The following is a 14,733-nucleotide window of genomic DNA, read 5'->3' on the forward strand; positions in this document are numbered from 1 at the left end:
TGACCCACCTCCTTTTTGATTCCTGATTCCTCTCCTATTTTGGGGAACTTTTTAATTTAAATTTTGATCCTTTGGCTTCGCTGAGCTCTACTTGCCACTATCTTTTTTTTTTTTTTCTTTAAGCAAATCTCTTTTCACCCTGAACTTCCCCATCTGACCCGAGCCCTGCTCCTGGCTGTGGCTTTTCCCAGAGTGCCCCTACAGCTCCTCCTTTTTGCAGAGGAGTGGAGTCCATCAGGGTAACCCCTCTCCTGAGGTCTCCAAGTCAGCTGGAGCCCAGCTGAAGGAAGCCTTGGCGCTGCTCCTTGGGACAAACACCTTTTCAAAAGGCTTTTGTGCAGGGCAGGCTCCCCCCTCCTGGCTGCCTGCAAGCCAGCCGAGTGCCAGTGGGGCTGTTGAGTCTTGTTGCAGCCCTTGTGCCAATCATTCCCATTGTTTCTTTGTGTCCCTTTCACATTTTCCATGGCCTGAACTCTGTCCACAATGCAGCCCACAGACCAGGGCTGTGTGTGACACAGTATCTCCTTCTGGCAAATGTGAGATCAGCCCCAGCTTTCAAAACAAGTGATGCCATAAATGAACTGAGCTGCATTGATTCCTGTAGGTTCCTCAAAAACCTCTCCCTGTTGTTCATCTTCTGTACCCACTTTTATGGTCGAGTGCTGTTTGGGTTTGGGATCTGGCTGGGTTACGTGACTTCCAGAAAACATTTGAAATTTGAGACTGGGCAGACATTTAAGCAGAGACTAAGGACTGTAGCTGAAAACTTGAAGCTCTGTGAGTGTGGTGTGTCAGCTAAAAGGACATTTATTGATCAGCTGCGTTATTTGGTGGACTCTTGAAACCAAATACTGCACAGTTTATCTTCCAAACCAAAGTCCTCCTCTCCCAGGCTCTGCTGGGTGCTTTTGGAAGCACAAAGGGCTGCTCCCCAGGGCAGGGCAGCCTGTCTGCTTGCTGTTAATTGACTCCAAGAGGGGGGTGAGGGCTACAAGGAGTGAGGGTAGGGGGGAATCTTGAGCTCAGCTTCTCAATAAAACACCTCTTGCTGCTGTAACCAGAGATTAGAGCCCTCCCCAGCACTGCTCACCTCCCAGTTCCTCTGGAGTTACATTGCTTTCCCATAAATAGCTCCCTTTATTGTTTCTTAGTGATTGAATTAAAATAGAAAAACACTGCCAGCTCCCAGGCGTGGGGAGCACGGGGTATTCCTCTGTCTCACTCAGGATCCCACACTTCCCTGAAATCCTCATGTCTCACCCAGCTGAGACTCTGCAAAGCTAAAAAAGCCCCTCAGCCTTATTCCCTGTCCCCAGCTGGACAAAAGATGTCCCTGATAAGGACCAAAAGGGACTCTCTCCCAGGATGCTGCCTCATTTCAGCAAAGGATAACTGGGAGCTGGGATATTTGCTTCCAGTGTGTGCTGCCAAGTACAAGCAGCACTGTTGTGACATGAAAACCCCTCTGGCCTGATGGGTGAGAATTTTACAAGCTCTGGAGAATCCATCCACCTCCCTGCTGGTGCTGCCAGCCTGGGTGGGTGCAGTGCAGCACCGTTTCCCCAGGCACAGTGTAATGCTCCATGCTGACAGCTCAGGCTTTTACTCTGATTTCAGCACCACTAATCCTCATACAAATTCCCTTGAGCCTGCACAGAGCTCCAACCTCCTGTGCCTGCAAGGATGCTGACAGGATAACGGGGAGCATTTCCATCAGGCAACGGTCCTGTGAGGAACATTCCTGCTTCTACCCATGTTTTTTTCAATGCAAACCCAGCTTTTCTCCTTACACCACCTGGAAGGGCCCTGTCAAGCCCAGCCTGTTTTTCCTTCTCATGTTGCCTCCTGCACACAAGTTTTAGCAGTTGCTCATGTCATTCTTCTCCACAGCAGGGTGTTTACTGCTGAGATTTGTGCTACAGCTTGTGAAACGCTGAGCCACAGCCCAGGAGGTGTTAGTGAAGCCAGCTGACCACAAAAGCCAAGCTTGGTGTTTGGGGGAATAGTTGTTCTGCACAATCTGAAGCCAAAAGGCACTCCCAGCTTCAGAGGGCTGTGTTGATACGGGAAAATGGGATTAAACTTGACAGGAGAAGGGGTGCTCTGTGCTAGGAGCCCACATCACCTGGGCAGGAGCACCCAGGTGCCAGCCCTGTGTGCCAAGGAGGTGCAGCCACCATGGATTTAGTGGGGTACAGCTGCAGCCGAGGAGCTTTAGCAGTAAAGGCGCTGGGTAAATCGAGTCACGAGAGGCAGCATGTAACAACCTGCATACAATTTTCAAATAGTCACCGTGCTTTTCCTAGAACAAGTTGTGGCAGGTCTGTTTTTAACCGGAATGTGCCCAACCTTGCCCGAGCTCCTTTCTCCGCGTTTTTTCTGGCTCGCTTCCCACGCCACGACCGTATCAAGGTTAATTGGACCAGAACAGCACCTGCCCGGCTTCGCTGCCCCTCCGTGGCAGGAGGCCGCTGGCACGGCACGGCAGGGCCAGCCCCGTTCTTTCCCCGCTCCCTGCCCCGATAAGGCTCCGCAGGGACTCTGCCCTCCGCCCCTAGGGCAGAGCCCCACGCCCCGGCAGCGTTTCACAACCGGCCCGGCAGCGCCAGAGCCGCTTCCACCCGCGGAGCCCACGGAGGGACTGCGGCAGGAGCATCCCCGAGCGCGGCGGCCAAGGTAGCGGCGGTACCGCGGGGACGCATCCTACACCCCGCTCCGCTTCTTCCTCCTCCTCCTCCTCCTCCTCCTCCTCTCTCCCACCGGGACCACCGGGCAGGGAGGGAGGGCGGCTGCCCCGCGGCCTCGCCCGTTCCGCTTCCGTCATGTGAGCGGAAAGAGGAAGCGGCGGCGGCGGCGGCGACCCCGGTGGGCGGCGGGGCCGCGGGGGCGGAGGGTCCTGCCCGGGGCTGGGGGCACCGGCCGGGGGGAGAACCAGCGGCTCGCAGCCACCGTGCCGCAGCCACTGCCGCCTCAGCTCCGGTGTCGCTCGGGGGTCCCCGCGGTTCCTCGGGGGGTGGGAGAGGGGGTCCCCATCCCGCCGTGTCCTCGCCGGGTGTCGCTCGGTACCGCGGTGCGCTCCGCCCCGCCGGGAGCAGCCCCGGCTCCCTCGGTGACATCCCCACGCTGCCACCAACGCCCTGCGCTGCTTCTCAAACTTTTCTAACTCGGGAGTTATGTAAGGCTCCGGAGAGATGCGGCGGGATTAGGGAGGCGCGGCGGCGGGATCGCTGCCTGCAGATGGGCCGGGGGGAGCGGCTGGAGGGCGGGAGCGCGCCCGGTGCTCCTGGGGACGAGCCGGGCTGAGCGGCCTCCATGGCCCTGTGCTGAGCTGGGGGTCGCCGGTGTCTCCTCAGTGCTGAGCAGCCATGGAGAAGATGCAGCAGATCGTGGGCCGGGCCAGGGCCGCCTTCATGTCGGGCCGGAGCCGCCCGCTGGAGTTCAGGATTCAGCAGCTGAAGGCTCTGGAGAGGATGATAAAGGAGAAGGAGAAGGAGATCATGGCAGCTCTCAAGGCCGATCTGAACAAGGTCTGGGTTTCTCCCATCAGCTGTGCACGGACAGTGGTTGGCCCTGAAGGGAAAGGGGGAAGGCCAAGGGCTGCTTTTGCTGTGCTAAATGACTTTTGCTTTTGTCCCCTTGGCCTTGTGCCACTGTGGCCTGCAAAGATCTGCTGCCACCATTACTGAGAAGGAGTCAGTCTAAGGCAGAACTGCAAAGGCTGTCCTGGCTGTCAGGTTTTGGGTTCTGCCTCACACACCCAGACTGGCCATCTCTAGCCAGGGATCCTTTGTCACTGCCAGTGACAGACACTTGGAAGCCAGCAGGGCTGGCTGTGGGAGCTGGGTGCTGTGGGAACTGCTGCCTTTTCCATCCCTTCCCCAAACTCCCTGTTGTTACAGAGTGGGCCCAACGCCTTCAACCAAGAGATCCTGGGCATGCTGAGGGAGCTGGCCCTCACCATGGAGGAGCTGCCATCCTGGGCAGCCCCTCATCACGTCAAAAAGGACCTGCTGACCATGAGGGACGAGGCCTACATCGGCTACGAGCCCCTGGGCGTGGTGCTGATCATTGGGGCCTGGAACTACCCCTTTGCCCTGGTCGTGCAGCCCCTGATCGGGGCCATTGCAGCAGGTGGGGATCCAGCAGGGCCTTGCTGGGGTCCTGGCTGGGTGTGGGCAGAGGATTGAGGGCTCAGTGTCCGTGCTGTGTGTGCCTGCAGGCAATGCTGTGGTGGTGAAGCCGTCGGAGGTCAGCGAGAACACGGCTCGGCTGGTGGCTGAGCTGCTCCCACAGTACCTGGACAAGGTGAGTGTGGCCCCATGCCTGACATGAGTGTCTTGATCTGTCCTGCTTTCAAAGGGCTCCTGCAGGTTCGAGCCAATGCCATTGCCTGCTCCCTTCAAAGGAGCATAAGCAGGAGGCACAGGAAGGGTTGAGTTACAGTTAGAGTCCAAAGGTACATTGACAAATTCTCCCTGTGTTTGTGTATGAGCTTACATAACACTGCTGCAGCATCACAGGCTTTTTGACACCCATGACCGTATGGAGAGCTGTGTATGCACTTCTCACTGCTCTTTTGGAGCTGTGCTGGGGATGCCCTTAGGTCAGCACAGGTTGTGTGGGATGCTGGTGGTGCCTGGCTCTTCCTGAGAATTGGGCACTGGGTGTTCCATGGCAACATGGCCTGGGTTTTCATGTCCTGCTGAAGTGCACTTGCAGGAGGAGGTGTTGTTCCTCCTCCTCTTGCCTAGCAGTTCTGTCATCCCTTGCACTGTGTCACGGAGATAGGCTGTTCCTGTCACTGCACAGGGCCCTGTGGAGTTTCCTCCAGGGTTTTAGCGCCTTCTCTGGGTGGGAGGCAGGAGCAGGGGAAGGAGGCAGCCCTTGGGAGAGCCTGGCAGTCATATGTGCTCTGATTCTTCCTGTGTGGGAGCAGCTCCACAGCCAGACTCAGCCCTGGCCTCAGCCTTCGTTTCTTTTAGTTGAAGTGGCACAAAGTAGGAAATGAATTTTCATTTCAGGGGAAGGAGCAGAGCATATCTGTGGCACCACCATATTTTGTCCCTGTCATGAATAGGCCGCAAACAAGTCTGCCCTCTGCCACAGGCAGAGCTGCTGCCTTGACGTGAGTGCTTTGAATCAAGGTAACTCTCAGGCTCTTGTTTGCCCTTCAGGATCTGTATGCTGTGGTCACTGGAGGAGTTCCTGAGACAACCGAGCTGTTGACCCAGAGATTTGATCACATCCTCTACACTGGCAACACCGCCGTGGGCAGAATTGTGATGGCAGCAGCTGCCAAGCACCTGACCCCTGTCACCCTGGAGCTGGGGGGGAAGAGCCCCTGCTACATCGACAGGGACTGTGACCTGGCTGTCGCCTGCAGGTCTGGCTCTTGCAGCCTTGATGGGCCCTCAGCAGCAGGGCAGGGGAACGTCTCTGGGCCAGCATGGCCAGCTCAGGTGCTGGCAGCTGGGCTGAGGGGTGGGGAAGGGACTGAGCATGGAGCAAGCATGTCCCTTTCTCCCTTGCCACAGGCGGATAGCGTGGGGCAAGTACATGAACTGTGGGCAGACCTGCGTCGCCCCAGACTACATCCTGTGTGACCCATCCATCCAGAGCAAGGTGGTGGAGAACATCAAGGCCAGTGTGAAGGTGAGGGAGGAGTCCCTTGTGCTCTGGAGACTGTCCCAGGTGTGATTTCCTGGAGCTGTTGGAAGGTGTGCTGAGCACTTTTGTTTCTGCTGTTCCCTTTTGTCAGGAATTCTATGGGGAGGACGTGAAGTCATCTCCAGACTATGAAAGGATCGTCAACCAGCGCCACTTCAAGAGGATCCTGGGCTTGATGGAAGGGCAGAAAATTGCTTTTGGGGGAGAGACTGATGAGGCCTCCCGCTTCATAGGTTCTGTGGAGGGGAGGTGGTAGTGGGTGTTTTGTGGGGTCTGTTTGTCTGTGCCTTTTTTGACCCAGGTGCTGTCATGGGCCAGGTCTGTGTCCTGCTCATGCTGTTCTCTCATTCTCCCATCTGCCTCAGCTCCAACCATCCTCACGGATGTTTCCCCGGACTCGAAGGTGATGGAGGAGGAAATCTTTGGGCCAGTGCTGCCCATTGTGACTGTGAAGAGCGTGGAGGAAGCCATTGAGTTCATCAACGGTCGGGAGAAGCCTCTTGCCCTGTATGTCTTCTCCAACAACAAGCAGGTGGGTCTGGGCTGTGCCAGAGGAGATGAACATTGCTGAAATGTAGCTCCCTTTCCAGTATCCTCAGTTACATGGTCTGGTCTCTTCTTTGAGCCTTTTTAATCTTTTGATTACTGTTTTTTTCTTTTTCTAGTTAGTCAAGAGAGTCATCTCGGAAACCTCCAGTGGTGGTGTGACTGGAAATGATGTCATTATGCATTTATTCCTCTCAACTTTGCCTTTTGGTGGTGTTGGTAAGTTACTGGAGCTCCTTAAGAGTTGGGACTTAATATACAGTGTGTCCCAGGGAGCAACAACTCATGGTTTGTGTCTGGGTATCCCTGTGCCTCCTACAGCTCAAGAGTCTCTGTGCAGCAGGTCTTGATAATAATTATAAGTTCTGGGAGTGCATTAGGATGGGGGCCAGGAGGGAAAAACCTTTGGGTGTATTTTTGGAAAGACTGAAGCATTTAGTGCAGCCTGCTGGGGAAGGTGCATTAAAACCATGATCTGCAATCAGAGTGACTGGTGTAAATGAGGTGAGGAAGAAGAGGGTTGGAGTACAGATGAGAAGTGCTGCAGGGGAAGGCTCAGTTGTCCTCAGGTGGGCAGAGTTCAGGCTGGCTGAGGCTGAGGAGTGCCCTGCCTGGCTGTGTCCCTCAGGGCACAGTGGGATGGGTGGCTACCACGGCAAGCACAGCTTCGAGACCTTCTCCCACCGCCGCGCCTGCCTCATCAAGGACCTGAAGATGGAGAGCACCAACAAAATGCGGTACCCACCTGGCAGCCAGAAGAAGGTGGACTGGGCCAAGTTCTTCCTGCTGAAGAGGTTTAGCAAGGCCCGAATTGGGCTCTTTGTCCTGGCCCTGCTGGGGGTGGTGGCAGCAGTGATGATCAAGGTGAGTTTTGGGTCTTTGCTGTCTATAGCAGTGCATTTACAATTTGCCTGACCTGTTCTTTGCAACTGCAGCCCTTTTGTAAAGCCTGGCCTCTTTTTCTGTCTTGAGATTTATGATATCTGTCCCACCTTAAATTCTTACCTTCTCACTCTTGCAAGCTGTCTGTAGAATAGGAATATCCCCGGAGAGATCTCCAGGCTGCTGTACTCCCTGTTGCTCTTCCCTGGTAGGTGACACCCGTGGGATGCTCCCTCCAGAGGCAGAGGTTGGTAGTTTTGGACTGCTTAGGCGTGGTTTCCATCCCAGAGCTTCCTTCAGCAGCGTTTGAGCTGCCTCACAGCCCAGAGAGCTGCAGTCTGTGCCGTGGCACCCTGGGGAGGGAAGCTGTGTCCCAAAGCTGGGGTCTGCCACAAGCTCTTGTTCCTCCTCGCCCGTGGCAGCCCCTGTCTGACCTCAGCTCAATTATTCCCATTTCCTCCTGTGTTTCCAGCTGGGTAGTGCGGAAGGGTGGGATGTCCTCTCCTCTCTGCAGGAGGCAGAGGCTTGCAGGAGGCTCAGGATGCCTCCTGAGGTGGAGGAGCAAGATCTGAATCTCTAAGTGTGATCACTGCTGGTTCTCCATGTCTGACATAGCAGACACTACCTGTGCCTTCACTGACTGCTCTGTGGGGATTACTGAGCTTAAGGGAGCAGCTCCTGAGGGCACAGGAGGAGGCAGGGTGGATCAGAGCTCTGCCTTTCAGTCTGTGTAGTTGCTGCTGCACGGAGACACTCAGGAGCCCAGCATCCCAGGGGAAATATCCTGCTCACATAACCCAGGAGGAGATTTAAGAGCCAAGAACTGGCTCAGGCCTCGAGGCAGCAGCCAGGGAGGCAGGCCCTGTGTAGGGCAATGAGAGGGGGGGAATCTCACGGCATCTTGAAATCATTTGGGTTTCTCAGAGCCACCAGTCTGTGCTGAAGAGAAAAGCCCTCTTGGTTCTGCTGGCTGTGCAGAGGCTGGGCTGGCCCAGTGGGTGGTAAGGAGGAGCAGGTTTCAGAGCACTGCTGTGGCTGCCACAGTGAGGTAGGAGCCTTTTTCTTCTCCTGTGTGTAGACCTAGTTTGAGACTGGGAAAAGCGTTATAGATGAGTGAATGTGGGGCTGAGCCAGAGCGCAATGTTTTCCCTGGCATCTGAGATAACCAGTGCATGCTGAGGGGCAGGAGAGCTGCACGTTGGGGAACCCCCTGCCTGAAGAAGGGGCTTTGCTTCAGGCTGTTCTAGAAAGGGAATTGGTTTCGTCTCAGCAGATCCTTCACAGGGTGTTGGTGTTGTGTTTTGCTTTCACAGGTGCTTAACTGATGAAGAGAGGAGAAGGCACCATGTGCACATCATACTCTGGGTGCTGGCTTTGTGTCTGTTTCCTTAAGCTGGGAAGTCATTATTTTCTTTTGTTCTGGGTGATTTCAGTGAGCTGTCGAGCACACAGAGTAGCCTTAGAGAGGCACTAACCACGAGAAGGCTCAGATTCCTGTTTACTTAAAAGCCATGCTGGAACAGAGGGAACACTGGGGCCAAGCTCTCCGAAGGAGGACTGCAGGAATTCCAGTCCCTACCTGCACCCCACGCCATGCAGAGCTTCCAGGGACACACAGTGTCCTGCACCAAACCACTCACCTTCCTTCACTGACCAACAGGAGCTGAAATTTCAGCAGTCCTTGGGTTGAGAGTGTTTTCCCTGCAGTTTTGGGGATGGTCTGAACACTCACCCTCTTGGTGACAAGCCTGGCACAGGCTGTGCTGCCCGATGCATTTGGCCAAGAGTGGTGGCTGTGAATAAACCCAGTGAGGTTTCCCTTGCCATTTAACTGAGGTGAAACAGTCTCACATCTCTGCAATCCAGAATCATCCACAGCTGGTCAGGGGCTGCTTGCTGGGTTCTGTGTTTCATCATGTGCCTTTAACAGTTATTTAGCAGTTAGAAAATTCCAAAGGTGATGCCTGTGCTGCCTGTGTTGTGCTGATGAGTGTCTCATGCTGGAGCAAAAGAATTTTCAGGCCTGTTCAGAGAAGTGGGAATGACAAATACCTTGTGGATTAGCCCCACAGAACCACTTGTTTTTTCCCTGTGGGATGGGGAAGAGAATTGGAAGAAAGTGAGAAAACTTTTATGTTGAGATAAAAATAGTTTAATAGGTGAAGTGAAAACTGGGCTTGCAGGCAGATCAAAGCAAATTAAGGAATTTGTTCATTAATTCCCCTCATCAGGCAGGTGTTCAGCCATCCCCAGGAGAGCAGGGCATCATCACACCTGGTGGTGACTTGGGAAGACAAACACCAGGACTCCCAATGTCACAAACCCAAAACAGCACCATCCTTCTATGAAGAAACTTAGTTTCTAACAGGAAAACTGACTTCATCCCAGTACAAAGCTGTTCCTGGTCAGGTTCCTCCAAGAGAAAACAATTACTGGAAGAGTGTCTGTGCTCCTTCGTGTTTGAGCTTCTCAGGATTCTGTAATCTTGCACTGGGGGATTATGTGGGGCTTGTTCTAGCTTGGGGGAAGGATGCTGAAGGAATTGAAGGTGAAAGAGCCTTCGAACTATTAATGTTTAAGCAAATTGAAAAAATATTACTAAATGCAATTACTATAGAGTAGAAAATTATATTTACTGTGCAATAAGTGGGATTTCTTCATGTCTGGTGAAAATCCATATGCTAAGCCTTTTTGATGATACATTTTGCAAGCCACTAAATAAACACTGAGGATTTAAATAATAAACTGAGTGTGGTAAGTCCTTGCAGTCTCTTGAGGAATCTTGCTCTGCTGGTCCCAGCTCTGGCCATGGCTTGGCTGAATGTCACACAGGTGTTGTGAGGTGTCCCTGGCACCCTGGCAAGGATCCCCCAGAGCTCTGTTGGGCACTGAAAACACTCCTGGAGCCAGGCAGGGAGTGGGGTGAGCCAGCAGAGGAGCTGGCCTGTTTCCCCCTCTCAGATCCGTGCTGGATTCCCTGCCACCTGCCTGCTTGGGGGTTTTAGATCCTGAGTCTGAGCCTTGTGTCCCGACACGTGGGCCAGGCGTGGGCAAAGGCACGTGGTCTGTGCCATCCCACACCAGGGCTGAGTCACTGCCCTGCCTGGAGCAGCCACCCAGGGCTGGACAGGGTTGGGTAAAGGGCATCTCATGATGCCCAGCAAGAGCCCTGGGCCAGGGCCAGCTCTCCCGTGGGAGGAGGGATCGCCCCCAGCCATGGCAGGGGAAGGGCTTGTGCCTGCTTGCAGTCGCCACAGGAGGCTGGTGGAGAGAGAAGCTCCTCTGAAGGTAACTTGCTTTTTTTCCCTCGTTTTTTAATGAGTCACTTACTTTCTTGGCTGTGGCAGTGGGTTGGGAAGGGCAGGATTTAATCATTGTAAGGGGATCTTGGTGTGTCGGTTGGGCAGGGAAGCAGCACCAGATCTCTGGTCCTGACCAAAGTGAAATGCTGCTCCTGGGAAGCAGGGTGAGATCTCTGCAGTGTTTTGTTGTGTTGACGTGTGGGGGCCTCGGGGTTACAGGTGCAGGCCGGCTCCGGGCACACAGCTCTGCTTCCAGCTGGCTGCCCACCCTGGCCACGGTCATCTCTGTGCTTTGGCTCCTTGGGAACATCCCTGTGAGCAGAGGGTGGAGTGGCTGGTGGGTTTGAGGCTTGGAGAAAGCACCCTCAGAGCAGGATCAATCAGCAAACCCCAGATTGCTCTGGAGGTGCCCTGTGCAGGTGGAACAGGGCTTGGGTGCTGTGAGCCCTCAGCACTCGGCTTGAGAGTGGCAACTCCTCACAAGAAGGATGACACCTTCCAGCCTTGCTCGGGGTGGGACACTCCTGGAGGTGTTCCCGGGGCTGAGCGGCCTCCATGGCCCTGTGCTGAGCTGGGGGTCGCCGGTGTCTCCTCAGTGCTGAGCAGCCATGGAGAAGATGCAGCAGATCGTGAGCCGGGCCAGGGCTGCCTTCAGGTCGGGCCGGAGCCGCCCGCTGGAGTTCAGGATTCAGCAGCTGAAGGCTCTGGAGAGGATGGTGCAGGAGAAGGAGAAGGAGATCATGAGAGCCCTCAAGGCCGATCTGAACAAGGTCTGTGTTGCCAGGGGCTCCCTCCCTTTTGCTGTGCATGGAGAGTGGGTAACCCTGAGCAAAGCAGGAAGGCCAAGGGCTGCTGTGCAGTGACAAATGGTTTTTGTCATGTCCCCCATCGTGGAACTGGATGATTCTGACTCCCCAGGGGGCCACGGTGGCTGTGGGAGGTGCTGCCTTTTCCATCCCTTCCCCAAACTCCCTGTTGTTACAGAGTGGGCCCAACGCCTTCACCCAAGAGATCCTGGGCGTGCTGGGGGAGCTGGCCCTCACCATGGAGGAGCTGCCATCCTGGGCAGCCCCTCATCACGTCAAAAAGGACCTGCTGACCATGAGGGACGAGGCCTACATCGGCTACGAGCCCCTGGGCGTGGTGCTGATCATTGGGGCCTGGAACTACCCCTTTGCCCTGGTCATGCAGCCCCTGATCGGGGCCATTGCGGCAGGTGGGGATCCAGCAGGGCCTTGCTGGGGTCCTGGCTGGGTGTGGGCAGAGGATTGAGGGCTCAGTGTCCGTGCTGTGTGTGCCTGCAGGCAATGCTGTGGTGGTGAAGCCGTCGGAGGTCAGCGAGAACACGGCTCGGCTGGTGGCTGAGCTGCTCCCACAGTACCTGGACAAGGTGAGTGTGGCCCTGTCTTGGTCCCCTTGTTTCTCTGTGTCACAGTGATGAGCTGGGTTGGGGTGATCCTGACACTCCTTCCCTGCAGGATCTGTATGCTGTGGTTACTGGAGGAGTTCCTGAGACAACTGAGCTGCTGACCCAGAGATTTGATCACATCCTCTACACTGGCAACTCTGCTGTGGGCAGAATTGTGATGGCAGCAGCTGCCAAGCACCTGACCCCTGTCACCCTGGAGCTGGGGGGGAAGAGCCCCTGCTACATCGACAGGGACTGTGACCTGGCTGTCGCCTGCAGGTCTGGCTCTTGCAGCCTTGATGGGCCCTCAGCAGCAGGGCAGGGGAACGTCTCTGGGCCAGCATGGCCAGCTCAGGTGCTGGCAGCTGGGCTGAGGGGTGGGGAAGGGACTGAGCATGGAGCAAGCATGTCCCTTTCTCCCTTGCCACAGGCGGATAGCGTGGGGCAAGTACATGAACTGTGGGCAGACCTGCGTCGCCCCAGACTACATCCTGTGTGACCCATCCATCCAGAGCAAGGTGGTGGAGAACATCAAGGCCAGTGTGAAGGTGAGGGAGGAGTCCCTTGTGCTCTGGAGATTGTCCCAGGTGTGATTTCCTGGAGCTGTTGGAAGGTGTGCTGAGCACTTTTGTTTCTGCTGTTCCCTTTTGTCAGGAATTCTATGGGGAGGACGTGAAGTCATCTCCAGACTATGAAAGGATCGTCAACCAGCGCCACTTCAAGAGGATCCTGGGCTTGATGGAAGGGCAGAAAATTGCTTTTGGGGGAGAGACTGATGAGGCCTCCCGCTTCATAGGTGCTCCTGGCAGCTGCTGTGGAGGGGAGGTGGTAGTGGGTGTTTTGTGGGGTCTGTTTGTCTGTGCCTAACTTGAGTTATGTTGAGCAGCCCAAGGTCCTGTCATGGGCCAGGTCTGTGTCCTGCTCATGCTGTTCTCTCATTCTCCCATTTGCCTCAGCTCCAACCATCCTCACGGATGTTTCCCCGGACTCGAAGGTGATGGAGGAGGAAATCTTTGGGCCAGTGCTGCCCATTGTGACTGTGAAGAGCGTGGAGGAAGCCATTGAGTTCATGAACCTTCGAGAGAAGCCTCTTGCCCTGTATGTCTTCTCCAACAACAAGCAGGTGGGTCTGGGCTGTGCTCTCTCCTGGATGTGTCTCTGCACAGCTGGATCCTGACCATGGCTGATCCCAACACAGAGTTCTGCAGGGTCTGAGTCAGTTCCTTTTCCATAAAGGAAATTTATGGAAATTGCAGTGTTTGGGGGCCATGAGAGTCCCCAGAGCTGCTGGAAGCTCCCAGTCACATGCTGAAGGGCTCTAGGTTTGTTCATCTCTACCCACACAGGTGGGTGCTGCTTCCTGCCCTGTCTCCTGCCCCCGTTTCCTGGCTCTGTTGTGCCAGCTCAGGAATCCAGGTCAGGGCTTTGCCCTGGAACAACAGCCCCAGGCAGTTTGGGTGGGAGGGCTGAGGAGCACCTTGGGCTGAAGCCTTTTCATTTTGTGGCTGTTCCAGCTGGGCAGATCCTGTGCTTAAGTGGTGTAAAGTGGCCTCTCTCATGGAACAAGGCACAGCCTGTGCCCCCTACAAAGGGGGATGGAGGCACCACCACGAACCCTCCCTGCTGTGGTACATGGTGTTGTGTCTCCTCCTGATTTGTTGTGTGCCCTCTCCCATTGTGGGTAGCTGATCAGACGGGTGATAGCAGAGACCTCCAGCGGTGGCATGACAGCCAACGATGTCATCATGCACACCGTGCTCCCAGAGCTGCCCTTCGGCGGTGTGGGTGAGTCCCTGCCCCAGCCCACGCACCTGCATTCGATCAGCAGCAGCCTCTGGCCCCACCCAGGAGCTCTCTGCCCATTTGGCAATTCAGGAGCTTCAGCTGCATTGCCCGTTAGTGTTATTTTCTGGGGTGGGTTGCTTTGTAAAAAGGCTCATTTGTGTTTTAGTTGTCGGGCCTCTCAGTGAGAGAGGAAAACTCTCTGGCACACAAGTGAGCTCTGGTTCTCCTGTGCTGGGGTGTGGGATGGATTTGTCCCTGGCCTGGTTGAGTTTCCATAGCTGCTGTCAGACTCCCGTGGCAGAGCTCACCTGGCTGTGGGCACAGGGCCGGGGTCTTGGGTGTTGCTGAGTGTCCTCCTCATCTCCACTCCTTGAAATCATAGGCCCAGCTCCTCCTGTCCCTGACCCCTGTGAGAATTTTGTGGGAAAAGCAAGGCTGGCCCTGAGAGGAGATAATTTGTGTCATTAACCTTTTAAGGGTGGGTTCACACAAGCAGCACCTCAAGGCAGAGGGCAGGTCCTGGCTGATTGCTGCTAAGTTCAAAAAGCTGCTCTTTGCTCCTCTGTGCTGAGGAGGAGCATGACCGAGCTTTCCCTGTGTCCTGGGGGCTGCCAAAGTGAGTTTGAGAAACGCAGGTGTTGCAGTGTGAGCCTGAGGAGTGCCCTGCCTGGCTGTGTCCCTCAGGGCACAGCGGGATGGGCGCCTACCACGGCAGGTTCAGCTTCGAGACCTTCTCCCACCGCCGCTCCTGCCTGCTCAAGGACTTCAGGTGGGAGGTTGTGAACAGGCTGAGGTACCCACCTGGCAGCGAGGAGCTGATGCAATTGGTCAAGCTCTTCCTCCTGAGGCAGTGCAAGAGGAGCAGGGTGGGACACTTCATCTCGGCCCTGCTGGCGGCTGTGAAAGCCGTGGTGGCAAAGGTGAGTTTGGCTCTCTGCTGTCCCTGTGGGTGTGTGCTCCCAGCTCTGTCCCCTGAGACCCTCCTAACCCTTCATCACCCCATTCCTTTGAGCTCTGCTCCCTCCCTGGAGGACTCATCCCTGTTTCTGTGCCTTTCCAGGTGTTGTGCCCCCATTGAGAGGGGTGATGGGCAGCCAGCCCTTGGACCCACTGTTCACTCTCTGCAGTCCTACTGCTGAACTT

At 55.5% G+C, this 14,733-nt stretch overlaps 2 protein-coding genes across 7 annotated transcripts; both read left to right on the top strand.

Moving 5' to 3' along the window:
- The first annotated feature begins 2,591 nt into the window (after nucleotides 1–2,591).
- Nucleotides 2,592–9,840, top strand: LOC136564978 (aldehyde dehydrogenase family 3 member A2-like). 6 transcript variants are annotated; one of them, XM_066563348.1, is made up of 12 exons: nucleotides 2,592–2,676; nucleotides 3,354–3,527; nucleotides 3,900–4,131; nucleotides 4,220–4,305; nucleotides 5,175–5,383; nucleotides 5,535–5,652; nucleotides 5,759–5,900; nucleotides 6,033–6,199; nucleotides 6,333–6,432; nucleotides 6,842–7,077; nucleotides 8,020–8,143; nucleotides 8,409–9,840. In XM_066563348.1, exons 2-11 carry the CDS (start codon nucleotides 3,366–3,368, stop codon nucleotides 8,098–8,100), a joined length of 1,533 nt encoding a protein of 510 aa, XP_066419445.1. In that variant the 5' UTR covers nucleotides 2,592–2,676; nucleotides 3,354–3,365; the 3' UTR covers nucleotides 8,101–8,143; nucleotides 8,409–9,840. The 6 variants fall into 6 exon arrangements, with proteins under 6 accessions (XP_066419445.1, XP_066419442.1, XP_066419446.1 ...); XM_066563345.1 differs by lacking the exon at nucleotides 2,592–2,676 and adding an exon at nucleotides 2,825–2,865; XM_066563349.1 differs by lacking the exon at nucleotides 2,592–2,676 and adding an exon at nucleotides 2,825–2,865 and having other exon boundaries at nucleotides 8,529–9,840.
- A 1,153-nt stretch (nucleotides 9,841–10,993) lies between these two features.
- LOC136565263 (aldehyde dehydrogenase family 3 member A2-like) lies at nucleotides 10,994–14,668 on the top strand. Its single transcript, XM_066563764.1, has 10 exons — nucleotides 10,994–11,167; nucleotides 11,382–11,613; nucleotides 11,702–11,787; nucleotides 11,876–12,084; nucleotides 12,236–12,353; nucleotides 12,460–12,601; nucleotides 12,762–12,928; nucleotides 13,491–13,590; nucleotides 14,275–14,510; nucleotides 14,651–14,668. Exons 1-10 carry the CDS (start codon nucleotides 11,006–11,008, stop codon nucleotides 14,666–14,668), a joined length of 1,470 nt encoding a protein of 489 aa, XP_066419861.1. The 5' UTR covers nucleotides 10,994–11,005.
- The last annotated feature ends 65 nt before the right edge of the window (nucleotides 14,669–14,733 follow it).

The sequence above is a fragment of the Molothrus aeneus genome, chromosome 20, assembly GCF_037042795.1.
Source record: "Molothrus aeneus isolate 106 chromosome 20, BPBGC_Maene_1.0, whole genome shotgun sequence".
NCBI lineage: Eukaryota > Metazoa > Chordata > Aves > Passeriformes > Icteridae > Molothrus > Molothrus aeneus.